This window comes from Aspergillus tanneri (genome assembly GCF_003426965.1).
Source record: "Aspergillus tanneri strain NIH1004 chromosome Unknown AapTan_3_pilon_pilon_pilon, whole genome shotgun sequence".
Classification (NCBI taxonomy): Eukaryota; Fungi; Ascomycota; class Eurotiomycetes; order Eurotiales; family Aspergillaceae; genus Aspergillus; species Aspergillus tanneri.
This window is the reverse complement of record NW_022984630.1, coordinates 3,870,366-3,892,862: the sequence shown is the minus strand read 5'-3', so window position 1 is coordinate 3,892,862 and position 22,497 is coordinate 3,870,366. Positions and strand designations below refer to the sequence as shown.

The 22,497-nt window shown below is 46.3% G+C and overlaps 6 protein-coding genes across 6 annotated transcripts; 2 read left to right on the top strand and 4 right to left on the bottom strand.

Moving 5' to 3' along the window:
• Positions 1 to 1,719: 1,719 nt before the first annotated feature.
• On the top strand, positions 1,720 to 4,399 carry ATNIH1004_005112 (putative AAA family ATPase GCN20; the record flags this gene model as incomplete). Its single annotated transcript, XM_033569772.1, has 8 exons — positions 1,720 to 1,782; positions 1,842 to 2,567; positions 2,644 to 2,724; positions 2,787 to 3,090; positions 3,142 to 3,315; positions 3,366 to 3,410; positions 3,505 to 3,973; positions 4,048 to 4,399. The coding sequence occupies 8 exons, from the start codon at positions 1,720 to 1,722 to the stop codon at positions 4,397 to 4,399; spliced, it is 2,214 nt and encodes a 737-aa protein (XP_033428578.1).
• Positions 4,400 to 8,958: 4,559 nt separating this feature from the next.
• Positions 8,959 to 10,258, bottom strand: sec13 (GTPase-activating protein SEC13; the record flags this gene model as incomplete). Its single annotated transcript, XM_033569771.1, has 6 exons — positions 8,959 to 9,283; positions 9,350 to 9,759; positions 9,845 to 9,875; positions 9,937 to 10,052; positions 10,125 to 10,169; positions 10,256 to 10,258. The coding sequence occupies 6 exons, from the start codon at positions 10,256 to 10,258 to the stop codon at positions 8,959 to 8,961; spliced, it is 930 nt and encodes a 309-aa protein (XP_033428577.1).
• A 492-nt stretch (positions 10,259 to 10,750) lies between these two features.
• pex20 lies at positions 10,751 to 11,745 on the top strand (the record flags this gene model as incomplete). Its single annotated transcript, XM_033569770.1, has 2 exons — positions 10,751 to 10,864; positions 10,924 to 11,745. The coding sequence occupies 2 exons, from the start codon at positions 10,751 to 10,753 to the stop codon at positions 11,743 to 11,745; spliced, it is 936 nt and encodes a 311-aa protein (XP_033428576.1).
• A 2,621-nt stretch (positions 11,746 to 14,366) lies between these two features.
• On the bottom strand, positions 14,367 to 16,294 carry SFH1 (putative RSC complex subunit Sfh1; the record flags this gene model as incomplete). The annotated part of the gene is made up of 4 exons (XM_033569769.1): positions 14,367 to 14,465; positions 14,525 to 14,609; positions 14,664 to 15,833; positions 15,951 to 16,294. The coding sequence occupies 4 exons, from the start codon at positions 16,292 to 16,294 to the stop codon at positions 14,367 to 14,369; spliced, it is 1,698 nt and encodes a 565-aa protein (XP_033428575.1).
• An 880-nt stretch (positions 16,295 to 17,174) lies between these two features.
• On the bottom strand, positions 17,175 to 17,922 carry ATNIH1004_005108 (putative general stress response protein Whi2; the record flags this gene model as incomplete). Its single annotated transcript, XM_033569768.1, has 3 exons — positions 17,175 to 17,195; positions 17,253 to 17,517; positions 17,594 to 17,922. 3 exons carry the CDS (start codon positions 17,920 to 17,922, stop codon positions 17,175 to 17,177), a joined length of 615 nt encoding a protein of 204 aa, XP_033428574.1.
• A 297-nt stretch (positions 17,923 to 18,219) lies between these two features.
• On the bottom strand, positions 18,220 to 22,021 carry ATNIH1004_005107 (dipeptidyl-peptidase III; the record flags this gene model as incomplete). The annotated part of the gene is made up of 7 exons (XM_033569767.1): positions 18,220 to 18,260; positions 18,339 to 18,978; positions 19,035 to 19,054; positions 19,137 to 19,266; positions 19,758 to 20,867; positions 20,932 to 21,811; positions 21,894 to 22,021. The coding sequence occupies 7 exons, from the start codon at positions 22,019 to 22,021 to the stop codon at positions 18,220 to 18,222; spliced, it is 2,949 nt and encodes a 982-aa protein (XP_033428573.1).
• Positions 22,022 to 22,497: the final 476 nt, after the last annotated feature.

The window sequence follows — 22,497 nt, the reverse complement described above, 5'->3', positions numbered from 1 at the left end:
CAGAGTATACTCTGCATTATAGATAGTGTGGATAAAACTAAATCAAGCCAAGAGAGAAGAGACATCTAACTGCCATTCACTACTTTAAAGTACTACCAAAGTTTCACGGCTTTTCTTCACTTATTCCTAGTTCAGACTCCAGACAAGCAAGGTTCTTCAAGGTGGGAAGCAGATTTAGGTAGTTTCCACTCTTCTTTACCCAGTACTCCCTTACAGTACTGTCAATTGTTCTCCGTAGGCATGTCGCAGTCCTCTGTACCTAAGGAGATACAGTACATTAAGGTTAGCATTAACAAACCCATGTCAGTAACTAGTCTATACCTATAGGTAGGTATGTGCTCTGTAGAGAAGAGTTCAGCCAAGTGTGGGTGTGGTTTTGATGATGCTACCTAGCCTTAGAGACTTTGGAGTACTTCCGTCTTCCGCTCTTATCTGAAACATGGCTAGGTTCTGTCCCCACTTTCGTTGCAGGGGCTGGCTGAAGGTACTACACTGTAGAGTGCCTGGGTAGCTTGGCCTGTTTATGGCCAACCCCTAGCTTGGTACAAGGAGCTCTAGTTTCTAGATTGCAAAATCCAACGCAGACAATCAGTAGAATAGTGGTTGGTTTGGGGCATTCTACTAGGTGATATTGGTTGAGCCAAGGAGCAACAATTATGGGAATACATTGGATGCTATTCTCTAGTTACCAAGCTTTTAGGGCGTTAGGTTTCATTCAATGTCTTTGTTTTGATCCCGCCGTTCCAAAGATAATGACAGGGATAGAAGATCCATATCATCCGACCTTCGCACTTACTTTCTAATCAAGGACAATAAACTTATGTGCTGTACAATGTACACTTTGTTGTAGAAGAAGTATCTCATGATGAAAAGCTAGTAAGCTAGAATCTATTATGATAATGGTAATAATAAGAGGAGAGAGAAGACAAATGTAGTTTGAAAGCAATGAAAAAAAAAAAAAAAAAAGGAAGATCAAATTAACAGGCTGAGCAGCTGAGGGCGCACTGCAAGTTTACCTTAAGTGGAGAACAAAATATTAACTAATTAATGATAGATCTATTGTCTTGGAAGAGAACGTGGCCTGCAAGTCTCAACAGCTAGAATACTTCGCCTGTCCACTTCCATGCCTACAGGTATGTGTACACACATAGCCTATATGCATGGAAGGTAAAACGTAAGTATGGTACCTGTAATTCAAAGGTTTTTGTCATTGTGGGAAGAGACGAGGGCGGTCAACTTGTCTTACCAGGTACTAGACCATCTAGCGAGATTAATTTGTTACAAGAGACGTATAGAGAAAATGAAGGACGCATACATAATAGCAAAATAAAAAATATTGACAGGCAAGTATCAACTCTGAAGGAAGAGGAAAAGAAACAGCAACAACAACAATAATGTTAAAAATATATGTATAAATATATACTGGGGTATTTTAAAGATACCTAGTGCTAGGCAAGATAGGGCGTATAATACAAGTACTTGCAGTGCTCCGTACCTACCGGAGGACCGACTATTATTACAGCCCCCACAAACCCGCCACTAAGGCTCTGCTGCTAGTCACGCTCAAGAGTTGAGAGATCGGGTTTCCTAACGAATAGTACTTTCCGGTAGCTTTGAACTTATATTATAGTACCTAGGCTGCATTGTGCCTACTGGCGCTCATTCTCTGCCTTGTCTTCTTGAGTTCCAACTGCCTACCATTCAAGCTTGTCTCTGAAAATGGAGGCGGAACTTCAATCCCAAATTCCAGGCCTTGACCATGTGATCTCAGAATATTCTGTGGTAAGGGCTCGGTGAAGTGACAGCAGAACAGTTAAGATTTACATTCTCATCAATGATAGGGATACCTGACTCACGCCTCAAAAGCTTATGTCGAGGATGCTAATGCTCCTTCGCCATTGTCAGAAGCTGCTGACATAGTTACCGAGCTTCTGGTTTCGGCATCTGGAGACTTTTCACCTCAGAATGAAAATTTCATTCGGAGTTTGATTGAGAAGTTCATCTCGTTATTGAGCGCTTCTGATGATGTTAATGCTGAGCAGAGGCAGATGCCTTTTACTGCCAAGAAGCTAGACCAGACAATTAATGTCGGCTCCCAGAGGAATATGTCCTCAACCCTAGGACTTGCTGGAGGTAACGTGGATTTGGAATCTGCCAACTCTAGAAAGGTAGAGTCCCGGGTAGACCGCAAGAAGCTCGAAAAAGCGGAACAGAAGATTCGTGCCAAGCAGGAGAAGAAACAAATGAAGACAGTGCATTACGAAGCATCACGTCTTTTGAATCAACCAGATAGCACCATGTCCTATGAAGAGTTTTTCATGGCTGTCAATCCCCTCCAACTGGGGTCGGACTCGCAATCTAAAAGCAAGGATATCAAGATTGACAGCATCGATATTTCGGTCGGTGGTCACCGCATTTTAACTGATGCCTCTCTTACCCTGGCTTATGGCCGTCGGTATGGCCTTGTGGGCCAAAACGGTATCGGAAAAAGTACTCTTTTGCGCGCGTTGAGCCGCAGAGAAGTTGCAATTCCTAGCCACATTTCAATCCTCCATGTTGAGCAAGAAGTATGCTGGCCATTATCCTCTTTGCCCCCTCTCCCCTTTCGAATTGATGTTTGTAGATGGCTAATTATAAATATAGATTACGGGCGATGATACACCTGCCCTCCAAGCAGTGTTGGATGCCGATGTGTGGCGCAAACGTCTTCTAGTGGAGCAGGACGTCAGTATTTCCTTCTATGATATTTGACACCAAAAATCACATACCTATTAACTCCTTTCCAGAAAATCTCCACACAACTGGCTGCTATTGAGGCTGAAAGATCTTCGATGGCAGATACTTCGAAAGATGCGGCCAGGCTCGATCATGAGAGGGAGGGCCTTGATATCACATTGAACGATATCCATGCAAAACTTACAGAGATGGAGTCAGACAAAGCCGAGTCTCGTGCAGCAAGTATATTGGCGGGTCTTGGTTTCTCACCTGAAAGGCAGAAGTTTGCAACAAGAACTTTCTCCGGTGGTTGGCGAATGAGATTAGCCCTGGCAAGAGCCCTATTCTGTGAACCAGACTTACTTCTGCTAGATGGTAGGCTTTATGTGCTTCTTTGCATTATGACAACATTCTAACCTGTTACAGAACCCTCGAACATGTTGGACGTTCCGTCTATCACATTCTTGTCTAATTATCTCCAGACTTATCCCAGTACTGTGTTGGTGGTTTCGCACGATCGAGCTTTTTTGAACGAGGTTGCCACAGATATTATGCACCAACACTCTGAGAGACTTGACTATTATAAGGGTGCTAATTTTGGTGAGCTTCTTGTTCATGCAAATCTACTAAAGCTAATTAACATTTATCAGATTCCTTTTATGCAACCAAAGAGGAGCGTAAAAAGAATGCTAAGCGTGAATATGAGAAGCAGATGGCCGAACGGGCACATCTGCAAGGCATGTAGTCCCAACTGTGCCGCTCAAAACTAAAACTAATGATATTTACTAGCGTTTATTGATAAGTTTCGGTATAATGCAGCCAAGTCATCCGAGGCACAGTCAAGGATTAAAAAGTTGGAGAAAATGCCCGTTTTGGAGCCCCCAGAGAGCGATTATGTTGTGCATTTTAAATTTCCCGATGTCGAGAAACTGTCTCCTCCAATTGTGCAGATGTCAGAAGTCGCCTTTGGCTATACCAAAGATCGCCCTCTGCTTAAAAATGTTGACCTTGACGTTCAACTTGATTCGCGCATAGGGATTGTTGGTCCAAATGGCGCTGGTAAAACAACCGTTTTGAAACTGCTAACTGGTCAGCTTCAGCCATCCTCTGGGTTTATCTCGCAACATGCTAGGCTGCGAGTTGGGTTCTTTGCTCAACATCATGTGGATGCATTGGATCTTACTACCAGTGCCGTGAGCTTCATGGCAAAGACATACCCTGGAAAGACGGATGAAGAATATCGCAGGCACCTAGGAGCGTATGTTTTAACCCTGTCTACTTGGTTTACATTGTGCTGGGCTGGTTACTGACGAGCCTGTTACTCATCACTAGGTTTGGTATTACTGGTATGACGGGCCTCCAGCGGATGGAACTCTTGTCCGGAGGTCAAAAGTCTCGTGTCGCTTTTGCCTGCTTATCGTTGACAAACCCACATATTCTTGTTCTCGATGAACCGTCCAACCATCTTGACATCGAAGGTATGGATGCGTTGTCTGAAGCACTACAGAATTTCGAAGGAGGTGTCGTGATGGTATCACATGATGTTACGATGCTGCAGAATGTCTGTACCCACCTCTGGGTCTGTGACAAGGGTACAGTGCATAAATTTGATGGCACTGTTAATGCCTATAAGAAGATGATTAGTGCACAAGCAAATGAGGCTGGAGTTGCTGTGGCTCACTAGAAGGAAGAGTTTTTTTTCTTAGTGTTTAGTCCCTTGACATGAGATACTTCCAATTAACTTTGGGTTTTCCATTTCCCGTTCACTATGTCTCTAAAATTTTGGAAATCCCTAGTAGGATACACTAGCACTGAGCTATCGTATAATTAGAAAGTACTCTGTACTTCGTACACGATAGTAGAAACACCAGAGTGGGGTGGGGCCCGTGGTCCAACTGCCAACTAAGGCAGGTCCCCCGGCACTTGAGGCATCCACCCATTTTACACCATATACGGTTTCTTTCTTCAATAAGTGCCAACCCTGCGGATTCTAAGAGGGAAATGGGTACGGATGCTCACGCAGAAGAAGAATTTCGAGCGATGAGCTGTGCAGCCCAAAGCAATGAATCAGACCCGAATGCACCCTTACTCTCGTCGAGCTGCGCAGTTACTAGCAATCTCTCTGATGACGGCGGCAACGTGCCAACTCATAATTTACGGACAGGGTACTTGGGAAGTTCGTTTATATGGATTTTGACATGTTCGGCAGGAATAAGTGGGCTTCTTTTCGGATATGAGTAAGTGTTATATTCGCCGGAGTACGCCGGAGTATTCCTAGACAAGCAGCTGATATATGCCACTACGAAGCACAGGAGTTATTTCTTCCACCCTTGTTTCAATTGGATCTGATCTTTCCAATCGTAACCTTAACACCTTGGATAAAAGCCTGATAGCGTCCTGCACGAGTTTGTTTGCCTTAGCCGCGAGCCCCATAGCGGGTATTTTGGCGGATAAAATCGGTCGTCGAAGGGTCATTTTGGTTGCTGATGCACTTTTTGCTCTCGGTGCATCACTACAGGCAGTTACTAATGAAGTATCGGGTATGATAGTTGGGAGGTGCATCCTTGGCTTGGCAGTTGGCGGCGCCAGTTTAGTGACTCCGTTGTATGTCGAGCCTTTATCTGGAGTTTGGGGATAGAGGCGCTAACCAGGCAATTGCTCAGGTATATCTCTGAGCTTGCACCGGCGCCTGCCAGGGGAAGGCTTGTGACGATTCTCTGCCTTTTCATCACCGGCGGCCAGGTTACAGCTTACATTATTGGTTGGTTGTTTTCATCTACCGCTGGAGGTTGGCGTTGGATTGTTGGCGTTGGAATATTGCCGGCGATATTTCAATTCGGCCTTGTCCTCGCACTACCAGAAACTCCAAGATGGTTAATACGCGCTGGTTTTGATGCTAGCGCTATGTGTGTTTTAACGAAGGTCTATAGGGGCCTACCTGACGGTGAGCGGATTGCTAAACAGGTTCTACGTGATATCCAGCAGGAGATAGTGGAAGAGGGTGAAGGGCTCGAGCTTCGCAATGAGCTATCTAGGAATAATATGCAATGGATCCAAAGCATCTCCCAACGTACTCAGGATCTATTTCATATAGGTGCGAATCGAAGAGCGTTGACCATTGCAACAATGTTACAAGGACTACAGCAGCTTTGCGGATTCAACAGTCTTATGTATTTCTCAGCTACTATCTTTTCCAATCTCTCTTTCTCTTCACCAACACTTATATCGCTTTCCGTGGCTATTGCCAACTTCCTCTTCACAATGCTCGCATTCACCTTTATTGATCGAATTGGCCGGCGCCGCATCCTTCTCTATTCTATACCCGTCATGATACTTTCCCTTGTTGTCTGCGCACTAGCATTCGACTCACTGGCACCACCAAAATTTCCCTCTGAATATCAGATAAAAGCTGACACAAGCAATGCCGTTACCGATGATTCATTGCTTCCAATTTTGATTCTTCTTAGTCTCACTGCATATACCGCAGCCTATGCATTTGGACTAGGCAATGTGCCTTGGCAACAATCAGAGTTGTTTCCTCTACATGTGCGTTCACTCGGATCTGCACTTGCTACAGCGACAAACTGGGGATCGAATTTTGTTGTCGGACTTACCTTTCTGCCTATGATGGAGGTTTTAACCCCTGGATTGACTTTTGTAGTTTACGCATTCATATGTACGATTGGCTGGTTTGGTGTGTGGTCAATATATCCTGAATTGAATGGGCTTAGCTTAGAAGAGGTCAAATGGCTCCTTGGAGACGGCTGGGGGGTTGGCAAAAGGCTGGACAAAGACCAACTACTACGTTCAAATGGCATAAGGAGAAGAGAAAGTATTGCAACTTAACAAACGTCCATGTTATTAATATATGGGAGGGCCTCCCCTTCTGGATCTGTCTTCTAGACCTTGAGGTCTTAGCAGTTAAATCAGTACCGATCTTGTCCTGGTTTACATGATCAAAGAGATATATCCAGAGCTCTTAGTCTGTTCCTTTTTGTTTTGCTATCCTTGAAAATAACTGCAGGTCCATCATCCAGTCAGTGATGGTCTTTTGGGTTGACTTTCGTCTCAGCACAAAGACTATGAAGGCGAGATGAGCTTATCAATATATGTCCTATGGGGATAGTCATTTTAAACTGGGTGGTCACCCGGACTTTCTCATTGCTTTCCAAGGGTTATCTGCAACCTTGTTGGTACGATTCATATTACACGAGTTCCTTCCAGTGTCTATCATTCACAACAGAATGCAGAATCTCACATCCAAAGTTAATGGACACATTACTAGCTGAGCTACAACCTTGAGGGAGGCGCATATGAAGTGAATGCATGACTCTCTTGGGGGGGGGAGTAAAAGAGTGACTTCTCTTGACCCAATTTTAGTATATTAAACCCGTTTTTGATTTATTTACCTTTCCTTGCATAAAATCAATTCATAGTTCACATACTTCATGGTCTCTTTATAGTTGATTAAGATCACTGCACAGAGAGAATACTTTCACAGGAGGGTCAAATGCAACAGCAAGGCTCAGGCCTTACAGCCAACTCGAATGGCTACTTATTCAATTCTCTTCTACGACTGCCAACAGAGGTACTTATACTTCAAGTACCTCTCCCCGACGAAGCTGCTAACTAACCCTCAAGTTATTTAGTTGATACAATACATTGCCTACTTGCTGTGGGATGATTATGATATTGCGCGTTTATCATCGTGCTGTTGCTATCTTGCCGCAAGATTTTGCCAGCCCAGTCCTCAATTTGGCGTGAGCGGTTTAGGGATCTGTACGGTGCTCCTTTAGGGCGAACAACATTCGAACTGAAAGCAGAATATCAAACTCTCTCTCATGTTCTTTCACAGCAGATCAGTTTTAAATACGGGCAGAAGGAAGAGCAAAACGTATGGCTGATAGTTATAAGAGATATGCTTTTAGAATCCCTTTCTCTCCCAGATACGGATGGGCAGTTGGTCTCCGAGACATTTGATCGGATTCGGGTGGTTCTCTCCCATTCTGAATTTTTGAAGAGACGAATAAGTGGATATGGATTTGAGCAACGGACCCTGCCTTCAGATTTATTCTGCGCCATTCAGTTGGTAGGTCTGTGTTACTCAACTGGATAGACAAACTAAATGGTAGTGCCCTACTAGTCTGGTCTTGGATCCTGACATTTCCCTCTCCTGTCTCCGAACTGACTATGATATTGCAACGGTCTACTCTTACCAGACCAATATTCATAGACCATTCATTGAACTGGAAAATACGGATTTGAAACAGATCTTGCAAATTTGCAATTTTTGGCTCGAAGTCTTTTAAATCCCAACGAAGCCACAGTCTAGGACTCCTATATAGGACTGCCTGTAACAGGCATGCCTGAAACAGAAGGAAACGTCAAGAAGGAAAGAACAGAGCACGACACTGATAGGCTGGGATATTAATGTAAGTTATATAGACCTTTTCCATTCCATGAATCGATTTTTGAAAGAAGTTAGCTATGCTACCATACAAATAGCGTTCATCCATACTCGGAAACCCACAGCATCCTCGAAATCCGACGTATAGCGCTGATCAGGATACACACTTGATGCAAGTTGAAGCTATGGTGTGTAGCACGAAGTAGTGGAGAAGGTAGAGAGAGCTAATGGAATCAAAATTTAGTCTCTCTAGATCAGGCTAGAGTCTGATCACTTGAACTCGACACCAATCTTCAATACAATCGTCCCCGTTCTCAGTCCATTAGAATCTGAACACACATAGGATTCAGACCATCTAAAGGTCTGTTGACGACTCAACATACCGGGTGCGAGGTTTTATAAAGCCCATTCCAATCTTTCAAGCGGGTTTTCGTGACTGGCACCGTATATGCTTTGCGATGTACGATCCAAACTGTGAACAGATTCCTCTCCAGAGCGATGAAGCTACTTGGTTTTCCCTCAAGACCTGCATCTTCTCGACCTAGAATCCAACTGCTATTGTATCCATGGTTATGAGGGAGGTACCCAGGGAAATGGTGATTGGACAATAAGTTGACGTGATTGAGACGACAGCCAGGGGCCCTTTTATTTTCTCGAGTCTGAATATGCGTTTTCGACTCCCTTCTTTTCTTTTTCTTTTTTAATCTCAAATGCCGCTGGCACTAGGCAGGTTTGATAGATGCGAAACAGAGATTCATTCTAATCCATTATGGCGAACTCATAACGATGAGATGCTGATCTAAAAGATACAGAGGGGCTAGAGGAGTAAGGAGAAACTATTCCTCGATGTCCTTTACCTTTTCCCACTGCCCTTTAAGGTTTTCCTTCCACAGGCTGACCTTATTGTCTCCTCCACCAACAGCAAGGATATTTCCGCTGGGGCTCCAGCTAACCCTCCAAAGGACGCTATCGAACTCAAGTTGCTGGCTGGTCCACTGGCCTGGGTTCGATGCATCGGAAGTCCAGATACGGACCGTTTTGTCTTGCGAGGCAGATGCGATATAGGATTTGGACAGTATGCTCGGCGACCAAGCGACGTCTCGGACCCAGTCGGAGTGACCCTCCAAAGTTTGAGTGAGATTATAGGTTTTTGTTTCCGGGCTATTTGAGTAAAATTAATATCAGTAATTTCTTAGGCGTGAGAAGTGAGAATCGCGATGTGCATACTTATAGTCCCAAATTTTGAGCAGATTATCACTTCCGCCGGTAACAAACCTTCGTTGGTGGCCAGGTCCAGGGTTCGAGCTGATCAGACTACCAGGAGACGCTGCAGGGGCCCAGCTGATGGAATTTACACCCATTCCGTGAGCGTGAAAGATCTGGTGAGTCCAGCTGTTATCGCGGAACTCAAGAACGCTGACATGGCCATCCGAAGAAGCGCAGGCAAGAAGACATCCATTCTCATGCGGAGCCCAGGAGACCATATTCACTGATGCAGTATGGAGAGAGAAATCAAAAACCTTTGTCCAGTAACTGCCAGCAACAGGGGAAGTCGTGCTTTGATGCTGTTCACGCCAGATGAGCACCTTTCCATCGTACGAGGAAGAGGCTAGGATTGTGCCGAATTTGGGGTGCGCCTGCAGAGTCCAGTAGGAGGACCATTAGTTCGCATTCTCATTTCAACGGAATAGAATGAGAGTATCTGAGGAAGATACTGCATACCCATGTGACACACCACACTGCGCCCTCATGTCTGTTTCGCACAAGGTCAGGAGTCGGGAAGCCGGACACACTAAAGACAATGCGAGGCTTACCCTTTCAGAGTTTCAATCAATCTGTGTGTTTCGCCTTCGATTTCAAATATTTTTATTGTTTTATCCGACGAGCATGTCGCCAGTCTGCGGCCATAGTAATCCAGACCGGCATCGTGCTGTGACAGAGGACAAGTCAGCATTCGCGCAGGTCGAGACTACATCCCATAATGGATGAACTAAGCACATACGATCATATCATCATGCCCCGAATTGGAAATAACCTGAGCAGCTGCCTATGCGCCACGTAGAAATGTTAGCATATAGGAGGCAAGACAATACCACCATGTCCTAGAAATCAATTGAAAGGAGAAAAACGCACCATAGTTGCCCAACGCGTTACCGTGCAAGAATCTCACGGTTAGCGCTTTTTAATGATCACGTCACAATGGATGAGTGGGAATGCCAAAGTTCTCTGGTATGTACAGAACAGAATTGGGAAGGGGGGTGTTCAAGGCGGCAGTGGATGAGCGGCAGCGCAGCAGCCAAGTTGTCGTTTTGCAGAGCCGCACCACGATCTTATCTTATCGGCCCAGTCAAGCCCCCTTTCGGCACGTGAGTCTTGCCTCGGTCGGCCTCGGTTGGCTTACCCCAGGTGCCACTCCACACATCTTGCTACTTCCTTCTTGCGCTCTTTCTTCTCCCTACCACAGCGCCCAAGGTATCTTATCCCTCACATATATCTAGCTATTTTGATCGATTACATGACTGGTTGCATTTGATGTGGCTTTGTTGATCATTGACTCGCTTTCCGGCATATTGCATAATAATCTGTTCCTCGATCGGCCTCCAGTCTGGCACTCGTTCTGCCACCATTATGAGCGATTCATTGTGTGGCCCGTCAAATGCTCTTCAAAACCTCCAGAAACATGCGTCTGCTGACCGGACCCTTCAGCAAGATAGACTGGTTTCGCGGCAACCGTCTTCGCAGGTGAGCCAGCCCCTCTCATTTGTGCTGAAGCTTTAGCTGAGACTTTCCCCCCAACTCAGGGCTTCCGCTCTCAGAGTCTCAACCAGGGCATTTTAGATCACGAGTTTGCTGCTTTTGAGTCCAACACAGTGGACACTCCGGTTCCCAATTTGCAACACGCAGCAATACCCTTCTCTGCACGTTCCTCACATCATGCGATACGAAGCTTCGCAGAAAATCAAAATTGGGCGACCGATTTTCAAAGGCTACAGATATCAGGGCCTTCACATACAATCTACCAACATCGAGGACCTTTAGCGGCCTCCGCGTCGGCTGTTCCGCAACAGGGCTGGCAAAATGAGTTTTTGAAACAACAGCAACAACCGGACCCTACCCCGCAGTGGCATCAGCAAGGGTTACATCCAGCTTTTGCCTCGAGCCATTCCTTCCATGCAGCTTCTGTGAATGCTCATCCAATTGCTCAGGAAGCAACCAGCAACCAGCAACCAGCAACACAGGTATTTGATGAGTCTGCTTTTGAAGCTGCTTTTGAACAGGCGAAAGCGGACATGATGTCGCAAGATATCGGGTCTACGCAAGATACAATTGAAGAATCCTCTGACAACACTATCCAGTTGGATACGTCTGCTGTGGCTGAACCTGGAGAGACCATTAGAATTGGATCGGACACTATTCCCCAGACCAATAAAAGCGACACACAAGCACATAATAATAATGCGGACGAGCTCGCCAGAACTGCGGGACACTTGCTGCAGAGTGTCAGTCATGACCAAAGCCAGAAATTTAAAGAAAGCAATTTCCTTGCGTTGATGCGCCGTATACGGGATCGCGAAGTCCATGTCGAGGGAGACGAATTCCGCGAAGTCAGTACCAGTTCGTGATTTTCTGGGATTTCGACTAGCGTGTCCCGAACGCTGGTATAATCAGACTCTTAATACCGGTTTTTGTTTGTGCTAATTAGTATCCAGACTTCGCAGTCTTTACACCCTGGTGGCAGATACTATCCTGAAGGCCAGCAGCCAACACAGCAGGAAATTACTTCAGGACTAGCAGACCAAAGGAGTTACGGCCATGATACACCACCAAGCAGATGTAAGTTCGAGGGTCAGAAGGAGGCTTCCTTCGCCACTCTCTCTACACGGGGCTGAGTCTCAATCTTGGGGATGATCAATCAGAATCCTGACCAATGTGATTTATTATTAGTTAGATCCTGAGCACGAACGCCCATTCATTCCAGCAGAAGTGAAGTCAACTAAAGCCGAGACATTCAACGATGAGCTTCATTATTCGGGTTCGGTGAATGGCCAGGGCTTAGGAGATGGCAACTCCTTACATTCTTCTTGGGCATATGGCGATCGTTGGGCCTAAATGCATTGTATTGCTTGATATCCTGTCTTCGATCGTTTTACGCCTTTCTATTGTCTTCACACACATCTCGCATCCCCCTTCCCTTTCCCTTCTTGAACAATACTGAGGCGCAAGGATTGGACTAAAAGCTTGAGTCACGTTATACTAGAGGAATCATTTTCTTTTCTTAATCACATGGTATAGACACTTTGGATTGACCGAGGGGTGAAAGTACCAGACCGGGACCTGCCATCTCCCCTCCACCAATCAGGGTGACATTAAATCTCCTATTGCCACAATAAGGGGCTCGCAGCATTGTTGCTAGGCAGCACTCCCATCTATTGGTCTGCGAACTATCGTGCTGGAGCCAATATTGCATGCATGTTGTCTGTTTTGTCAGACTATTGGGCTATTGTCGTCTTACGGGTGGTTGGCCTATTGACGTATGATTCCTTACTCTCTTGACTGATGGCTTTGTACTAGCGCAATCTTTAGGCGTCTACCCTGATTACATTTACTTGGTGGGATGTATTCTACTATTCCGTGATGAGACTTGTCATAATTAGGTAGTCATAAATATTAGTTGGGATTCCGGGTCCTTGAAGAGTCTCATAACTCTCCGTCTTGCATGCTCCCGATCTCTTTCCACAACTTACTACACTCCTGTTCCCTCTTTCAGTCTTAGACAACTCCCTCAAAATGCTTCCCCCATCTGTTTCTTTTCTTCATGATTCCTATACATTGACCGAAGTGACGGGAATCGTGGAACAGAGTCCGATGAGAACGACACCCTCATCGCCGTATTTGTCAAGTATTCGGCACATTCCCAACCAGGATGATACAGGGAGCGAGGTCGGCGACGAGGAGGACTAGAAAAGTCGCATGACGATCCACATTGACGCATCCATCGGCATTGTGGGACATGGGAACTCCATCGTGCTGCCCTCCGCTGCCAACGTCACAGATCACCAGGGGTTCAGCGCATCCCCATCGACGTCCACTCTCTCTGCTACTACTACAACACAGATGGCACAAAGTCAGCGCCATTCCAGACTCGCAGATATAGCGGCCGCCATTGGTGTGGCTCTGTACCGTACAAATCGCCCCCCACCTCCGTAGAATCAAAGTTGAAGGGAGCAGAAACATCATCGTGCGGGTCGAACTCTCGGCAGGAAAGATACACCACTTGGTGATACAGACAGGAAGAGACGATCGCACTCAGGATGTATATTTTTATTTCTTTAATTTTTTTTTTTTTGGTTAGGGACTGTGATTTTTGAGCTTTGGTACTGATGTAATAACAAGTATAGGAGCTGGCTGGGGTGCCCGGGTCTAACTTAGGATTTGTTGCTCACTATAACATTAAACCTTCTACCCATTGGAAAAAAAAAAAAAAAAAAAAAAAAAAGAGCTATATGCATGGCACAAGCAGAATTGGACTAGAAATATCTGCAGGGAATGGTTTGGAGAGACAAACATATATACACTGGACTATCATAGCCCCACACCCCACGGTGCATTTCCAGTGTTTTTGAAGTTTAATTTTGATGTAATGTTTCTCTTGATTTATGCGAAAGATATGAAAATAAAATATCTCCGTTGATCTTTCTGGACTACATTAATCGGATACTCATCTTAGTTCCTACCAGACAAAACTGAAGGAAAAATGGGTGGGCGTTTAAAGGGTCAAAAAGACGAAGCTTTCCATCAGTCATTGCAACCAGTATACATAAAGTAGCAAAACATGGCAAATAAGAAACGTAGATCAAAGGAAGGAGAAAGAGGAGGGAAAGAATCCCTATATGGTGTATCTTTCTTCCAATTTTTTTCTTTTTTCTTTTTCTTTTTTTTTTTAAAAAAAAAATTCATAGAAAGTGGCATGAAAAGTGAATAGAATCTGGACTATAAGGATTCATTAAAAGATGTCATGACCGGATTTAAACATAGTACAACTGGGTTCCAAGATTCAGGTGAGACAGACCAAGCATATCTGAACAGGAAGTCATTGAGGACCCTTTCAGTGATAAGAGATGACTCTGGTAGGAATTAGCGAGAAGTTTACCGAGCCTTTGGTAGCCTGTACCAGGTTAAATCCCACCTCTTTCGTCCGAAAGAAGAGATTTGGTGGCGATAGATACAGGGTTTTGGTCATCCATCATCGGCCAATAGGCACGTCGTGTCGGTGTAGATCTCTCGACCATTCTGGGGCAACCTTGTCTCGTTCATACAAAAGACCGCAGTTATGGCACAGGGACTGGAAACAAGGAATTAGCCAACGTCATTCTTCAGCAAAGACTTGCTTTCTTCTCTTACCTTTGTACCGGCTGGGCCATCCCGCATTGCCCAGACGGCGGTACCCCAGACCATGCAGTTGCTGCATCGCCAATTCTGTCGTTCCCTGGAAAGACGGTCAGTCATACAAGCCAAAAATAAAGTACACATTTGGACAAACCAGTCAGGTAGTGTACCACCGCCACCGCCGTAACCCGCTCCTGAGCCGGTGTCGGGAGTGCCTCGCCCACCAGGGGTGCCTCCCCTCGCACCTGGGCTCAGGCTGCGGAAACGCTTTTTTCGTTTGCTTCTTTCGCCTCGACCCAGTGGGGTTTCACTATCAACATCAAAATACCCACTGCCTTGTCGGGAAACCTCCGGAGTAATTCCCGCTGTGGAAGAGAATCGGGCCGTTTCTCGCCTCAAGCGTCGAATCTGACGCTCACGATCGCCTTCTCGCTTTTCGATTTCTTCCTTCGAAAGGGTTTCTACCTTGGGTTCCCATTCATCGCCAAGACCTTCGGGGTCATAACGCCAGCCCGCCTCGGTGCCATTGGCCGCTTGATTATCGATTTCGTTCCCATAGCCTCCTATGCCACTGATGAGCCCGCCACTTTCACAAACCTCCTTCTTCAATTTCAAAACAGCCTCGTAAATGCCGTGTGAGATAGCGCCGACCCATTCTCCACCCAAACCTAAGTCGGCGCAGGTAATTTTGGCAAACTCCTCTGCCATACCAGGAGGGTGTAATAGTGACCATTCGAATTTATCAGTATACAACTTGTTCTGCAAATTGATGTTCAAATGTATCAAGCACCGATATGCATCATCAGGGTTCAGAATACTATCGTTAACGAGAGGTTCTTTGGTAACCGTGACCGCATTAGCTCTGCTATCAGGCGTTGCGATATGAGGAAAGGCCGGGGTCATGGACACCTCTCGTGAGAGGCTATTTTGAGAAGTTGGTGCAGGTTTTGGTTGTGTACTCTGGAACAATGGATGAAGCGCAACCCCGGCAAATTCTTCTAACTGTTGGCGTATCTGGTTGCTGATCGCCATAGTCATGGCTTGTGGATTGGGCAAGTCCATGTCGCGAACAAACCCAATTGCAAACTCCTCTGGAGTCGCTAGAGCCTCGTGGAGGTTCCAAAGGAAGGTATCCTTGATGCGATAGGCAGGCAAGGGGTCGGGACGCCTATACCCAGGTAATGTAGGATTAATTGCTGGATCCACGACAGTCCGTGGCAGGGGAAAAGGTTCCAATGGTTGATGCGCTGGAACTTCCAAATCAATCCGAATAGGTATGAGTGTTAAAGGTAGCTGTGCTTGGATTTGTAATTGGTCCGCGCAACTAAATGATAGAAATTTATGGGTCAGCGCACGTTTGCGACAGAAAATATCAAGACAGACAAAAACAGATATCCAATGTGTATTTTGAGAATAATGAGCAGAGATCACTGGCACATACGCAGGTCGTAACATCCTTTTAATCATCCAATCTCGAAATACACCTTGAACCTCAACGGGAGCATGGATCTCTTTCCCTAACTTCTCCGCGAGAGGAACTTTCTCAAATGTCGATTCTTCTCGTCGGAGACTCCTCAGTCCTGTGGGCCGCCGAGGCCCTTCACTATCCTCGAAATCATCATCATCAAAGCCATCCTCTGCATAATTGATCGCAACGGTCCCTCGTTTTGTCGTTCGTGGTGTAGGGCCGACTTGGCTCGGAGGGATGACAGGAGTGAGGAGTGCATTCCCATACTGGCGCACTCGCGGGGGATAAGATGTAATATAGCCTCTAAGAGGGGACATGTTGACCAATTAAGAAGACAGAAACATGTCCCTTCCAGAGCTAGTCAGGGAGCTTCAATCCGCGAAATCAAAAAGGCCTTCGACTGGATCGGTGAAAGGGTGGATAAAAGAATGCGGAAATTGATTGACTGGGGGAATCCAGCGCCGTTAAGTCCGCTTCGAGGGACAGCGTGACTGACTTGGTAAGTTCAACAGCCTTTTAGATTACTGAGTGATGCCACAGCGCCTCTCACGATGATCGCGCTCAAGCTCCGCCTATTCTGCTGCTTCGCGTTTTCCCAGTAGAACATTTGCGCTAGTCCTATTACAGTTGACTTGCGTCACGTGAGACGACCCTCCCAACCGGGAAATGCCTATATACGCAGATGAAAATAATGATTTCCTACTTCGCTCACAATGGACAAGATGGAGGTCTCTAGCAGAAGCATTGTGCAGTTTTGTAAGTTGTTTATAGTCTGCTATTTCATTTAATGCAAAAGGAAATAATATAAGTCCGCCAACGGACAAGGGCCAGAGAAATAAAATATGATAGGTTAAAGGGCAAAAAGAAAAAAGAAAAATACCAATGGTACAAAGGCCGACCGGCTGCGTATTTATAAACAGAACCACGCTAGCACCCAATAATTGACACGTCGGTCCCCTTTGCCTGCATTTGAAGACTCGAAACTAGTCAATCGGGATATCGTCAACAACGCACAAGACAGGCTGAAAAGAACCACGGAAGAAGAGAAACGCTATAGAAACGATTTATCTGGCATATAGCAAAGGCGAATTGGAAACGCAAGTGCAAGTGAGTGGGGGAAATAAAAAGAAATGAAAATAATATGAAATGGAAAATAAGCCAAAGTGGACGGAGAAACACCATAAGGCAGCCCCTCGGCTACCGAAGTCCAATAACGCTCTGAGAACAGTTAGTCTGACTTCAACTTGTCCGCGCACAAAGTCCATGGGGACTTACCATCTCCAAGGTCCATACCCGACGGATCCAAATCTTGACTGTGCCCTCAATGCCATCCACGTTCTCTAACTCGACACCCTCCCACCAGCATCGCCTGGCTGGCTTTCTCCAAAACAATAAGAGTTTCTGTGCCATTCCTACTGCGTTATTATTGGACAAGTCACCTCTAATGTCGGTACGAAGCTTCGCCAATGCAAGGCTACAAATCACTGCCTTATTTGGCTCAGGGGCACGGTGTCCCCATCGATCATCACGATCAAAACCACTGGGAACGGTTAGCATATGTGAATCAATTAGCTCCAGCATCTTCGGCGTGGTTCATTGGGAAAGGCTATGTTTACCCTGCAGTCAGCATTTCAATCAAATGCTGCTCCGTAGAACCAGCCTCGTCGCTTTTCCTTAAGCCTGAAAATATCCCATCTTGTTTCAATAAAGCTTTCGCTGCTGCACGTTTGACCTCCATCATTTCTGCGTGTTCGATATCAGGGCGTGGCGGTATGGCATAGAAATCGAGATCCTCGCGTAAGACTATGATTCCAGCCCGGTCCTGCAGCATATCTCTTGCCGAACCCTGCATAGAGTCGGAAGACATGTCTAGATCTGGAGACGTCGAAGCGGATGGTGAGGACGAAGGGATAGATTGGGCGACAGAACGAAAGAAGTCCAACATGTATTGGAGAGACGCGGGGTCATACTAGGGAGAAGGAGAATGTCAAAAATGTCCAGGTCATACGACATATACATTGATAGGTAGAACACAAGGGGAACATCTCTCACGTACATCAACAGGATAGATATCTCCCTCATGAAAAGTGCCCATGTGACCATCCGGAAGCAGGCCGTTTGGGAAGAGAGAGAGAAGAACAAATTCTGGCAGCGTCAAGAGCTCATCTCTAGAAAGCGTGAACCGTGTTCCTCTGCAGATTGCATTAGAATAGCTTTATGGAGGAGGAATGGAAGAAAAGGGTTACCGAAGATCAAGAGTGATATGCTCATCTCCCCCAATATCTGTTTTACTCAGTGAAGCAAGTCAATTAGCCAATATCCTTCTACCGATAAGGTCTAACAGCCAATAGACAATCGTACCTCCCAGTGTATTTATGGGGGGCCCTCCCGCCTGCTGTACCTGAGTAATAATACTTGACGCGCCGCCTGCTGCAGCCATAACGTATGTGAATGATTCAATGGGGCTAGAACCTTCAGTATATGGCGGAGGCGGCTCTCCGTCTTCTGCTGCCTTGCCGAGGGGTTCCCCTTTTGGATTTGGGGGAAAAGAAGCTTTTGTTTCGGCCACTAAAGACGATGACGAAGGATCTGGCTCCAAAAGTTCGCCCTCACTTGATGACAGAGCAGGATTTAAGATAGGCACCGACCCGGGCTGGGGAGCTGTAGCGTTAGCGCGATTGGCGTCGGTTACAGGTGTGAAGATTAGGGACGAGAACGGCGGGGGACGTGACGAAGGAAGGCTAGAGGAGGAAGCCTCCGAGGACGGGGGATGCGGCGGTGGAGCGGTATAGAAGTCGTCCTCCTCCACTATGGAGTCCGTCTGATGATGCGGCCGCGCCGTGCGGGGCGAGCCAGGAGAACCTGAATGCCACGACAAGGTGTTGAGGGTAGTCTCGAGCTTGCAGGGAGCGCGTAGAACAGTATGCTCCTGTTGGTGTTCAGGAGAACCTAGCCGTTGGTGTCGTCCAGATGGTCGGAAGGGATCCAGACTCAAGGCGCTCTGTCGTTCAGTAGATTAGCAAGTATCATAGGGGATTATGGGCGAGATGAGCCTACCGTGTCTATCGTGATCAACGCTGTGCCACAACATGTGAGATGCAAGAGGCGGGATCAAAGCAAGCCGTGACTAGGACGATCTTAAAGAGATGGAATAATAACCTATGTCGAAGAAAATAGCCAACCGCAACAACCAGTGAGATCGGGGCGGAGGAGAGGATGGACGGAGGCGCTTAAGAGATGAGCGAACATTGGCAGCGGCAAGCTGGATGAAAAAGCCTCGGCGGAGAGGCTGTTCAAGATATTAGTTATACCATTATCTATGGCTATTGTAGTCAATCTACGACTGCCTCCTTACCCGACTAGCCACTAGTTAGCCTACTATCTTCTCTGTCCTCTAATTTAGTGACACACAAGATATACAAATGTTGGTTGCGATCGTGGATATGGTGATCACATGATCTAAATACTGCCACCCTGGGGAAGGAAACTACAGTACCTACTAATGTTGTTCAGCCATATCAAGCCAGAGAGAAGACCAAAATTTTTAAAGGAGCCACTTTGCGCTAAATTGTTGCCCCCTCTCCTTCTACGTTTTTATTTATATAGTGTGGTGTATATAGAATGCTTTCCACTATGCAGCAATGGTATCTACTATCTACACTAGGTACATAACTAGACTAGAGACATGGCATACCTCTGCTCCCATTAATAAATCATATTGCAAGGAAAATGCTATGACTGCTAACTATGTGCTCGAAATGACTGTTATGTCAACTATACATGACGCTCAGCGAAGCTCTGTATCAAGCCTTCAAGGGTAGGCTCGTATTCCTTCAGTGTCACTTCTTCACCCTCCAATATGGTATTTCCTTGTACAAATACCTTGCGGGGAACCTTATTCTTCAGAACAACATCCCGAACCTTAGTGCCCCACCATTCGTCGACTGAGGTGATATCATCATAGAGCTTTTTGCCCGCTTCTACATCTGCTGTGCTCTTGTAGATATGTAACTTCTGCAAGTACTTCTCCACCGCAGGCCGTCCATGGCTCAGTATCTTGGATCGATCCAGATGAATCTCTAGATCAGACAGGTCGTCCTTGGTGTAAGCAAGTTTGACGAAATCGCCTCCGGCATCGAGGAAAGTTCGCAAGATACTATATCGAGCCTGCATATGAGCTTGCCCCCATTTCTGCGTTTTGGGATCCCAGAACTCCAGCGCAACCAAACCAGCACGTGCCATTTGCAGATATGCCACAAATAGGACATCTCCGGCTTCATTTATAAGGTCTTCCTTTCCATCGCCAAACCCGAAGATCTTCAGAATGTCAAAGTCGCAGGACAGTGCCATAGCAACGCATTCCGCACGGCACTCCTCGTAGGATGAAGCAATAGAACCAAACACAGAGCTCCATGTTTGGCCAGGCTTATACCAAGTGGATACCGGTTGGTTTGTAACTGGACTCACGGGAGGATTTGATACATCAAAGTTATACTCGCCCGGGGCGGTCTCCTGGAGTAGCTTGCCTGTTCCATGCCCAAGAAGCTCATGGATGCCAACCTGGACCTCAAATGCAGGATCGCGGTATTTCCGGTACAGCTCCAGGTCTTTCTCAGTAACGAACGGAACTGGTTCATTAGGAGCCTTAGCCGCAAGTACGTTGCCAAGAGACACATTCTTAAAGCCTAAATTCTGTCGAATATCATCATAGTTTGGTAGATTAATACCAGCCGGGATGCCAGAAGATTGAAAGCTTAAGACTTCAAGCGATGTGAAGTCTGGACTAAGGAACTTGTCCTTTTCGAAGTCTTTGTTCCAAGGGAGCTTGGGGATCATGGTCTCCGCACTGTCCACAAGTTCCCCAAAAGCTCGTGTACGCTCCATATTAACCTAAAGATGTTCTTTAATTAGCAAATGGATTTTTTTTCAGAGGAACCTAGCCCTCATCACTTACCAGTGCAACAAACCCTTCCCATTCACCCCTCACGCCATGAGGGTCCCTATATGTCTCCACAAATCCAATATTTGTCTCCAGAACCGGTTTTTGGTCCTTCACCCATATCCGTTGGCTCTGCTTGAACGCTTCAATCGAGCCCGCACCAAATGATAGAGCATAAGCATCCAGCATCCGCTTCTGACTTTCATTCGCTGCATTGAGTCCGGCAAGCTTGATGCAGTGAGCGATCTTTGCCATCTCTTCTATATGGTCACCGAAAAGAAGACGGAGTTTCTTTCCTTTCAATTGCCCGCTTAGCTCGAAGGAATCAAGGTCACCAAGGTCCCTATCTCGGGAAGGGGGCGAAGAGACTCCCGCAGCAATCAATAGCTCAAAATCACCGGATAAGGTCTTCCTCAGTCTCGTATTCTCTAGTGGCAACCCTTTTTGCTCCATGATATCGCCAATGGCCGTGATCTCGTCTCTGGTTATAGATGGTGAGTCGGGATAGTAAGTAGTCATGTGCTTGCCTTCCGGATAGCCAAGATGCATGAGCGACTGTTCCCCTGTCTCGTAAATACCACCCCCCGTGCTGTTAGCTTTCTTAAAGGCTGCTGCTGTTTCTGGCGTGATCGAGGATAACGACTCAAAAGCTTCTAAAGGCAATCGAGGAATGAACTTCGAATCGCCGAAGCCTTTGTAATTACCGCAGTTCCCAAGGAACTGAGCAGAGTATTCGAGGAAAAACCGGAGGTTTTCATCGCGCACGCCTGTTTTACGGGCAAGGCTAGTCCAGTCCCCGTGGCAGGCCCAGTAGAGGGAAATAATGAGGTCGTAGATTGGTTCTGATTCGGGAGAAACCTGACGTAAGGTGACGCGCGTGCCTTCAAATGCCGCTCTACATGTGAACCAATATCTCTATTGTCAACCACTTATATCAAATCCGAAAACAAAGCATCAGTGAAACAAGAGAGGCGAACCGGCTCATATAGTGTGCGTATTTCCTCAGCTTCACATCCTTCAGGTTATCGAAGTGTGGCTTGACCTCTAGGCAGACTACCGTGGGAGGAGAGTCAGCCAAATAGTTATGTTTAATTTTGTCATCCATAGTGCATTTATGGCGTGTGAGTGAAGGTGTAGTATGCGAGGTTGAGGGTGTGTTGTCTGTTGGGGAGTCGGCTTGTCGGGTGTGACGTAGAGATGAAAGGCGATTGAGGAGTAAGGATTCCGAGGGGCGGTGGGGAGAGACAAAATGACTATGACACGACGGCAGGCGCCTTAGGGTGTTTTGAAGAGCGAGCATCCCTGGAGCTGGGGAGCAGGGATACTATTAGTTCCTCCCTTAGCCACCTCCGCAGTATTCCTCATTCGGGCAGCTAGCTGTCTTGCACACTGAACTGCTTGGCAAGAGTGGGGACTCCATTATTTTTACAAATTACTTATACAAAGTCTTACGTGTGTCTCAAGAAGCGAGAGTGATAGAAGAGATGTAAGATTCTATACGAGATATGGAGAACTTTTGTGCATAGTATTCAAACGTTGCTCAAACCTATAGGGATATAATGCATGATCGTGGACATAAGA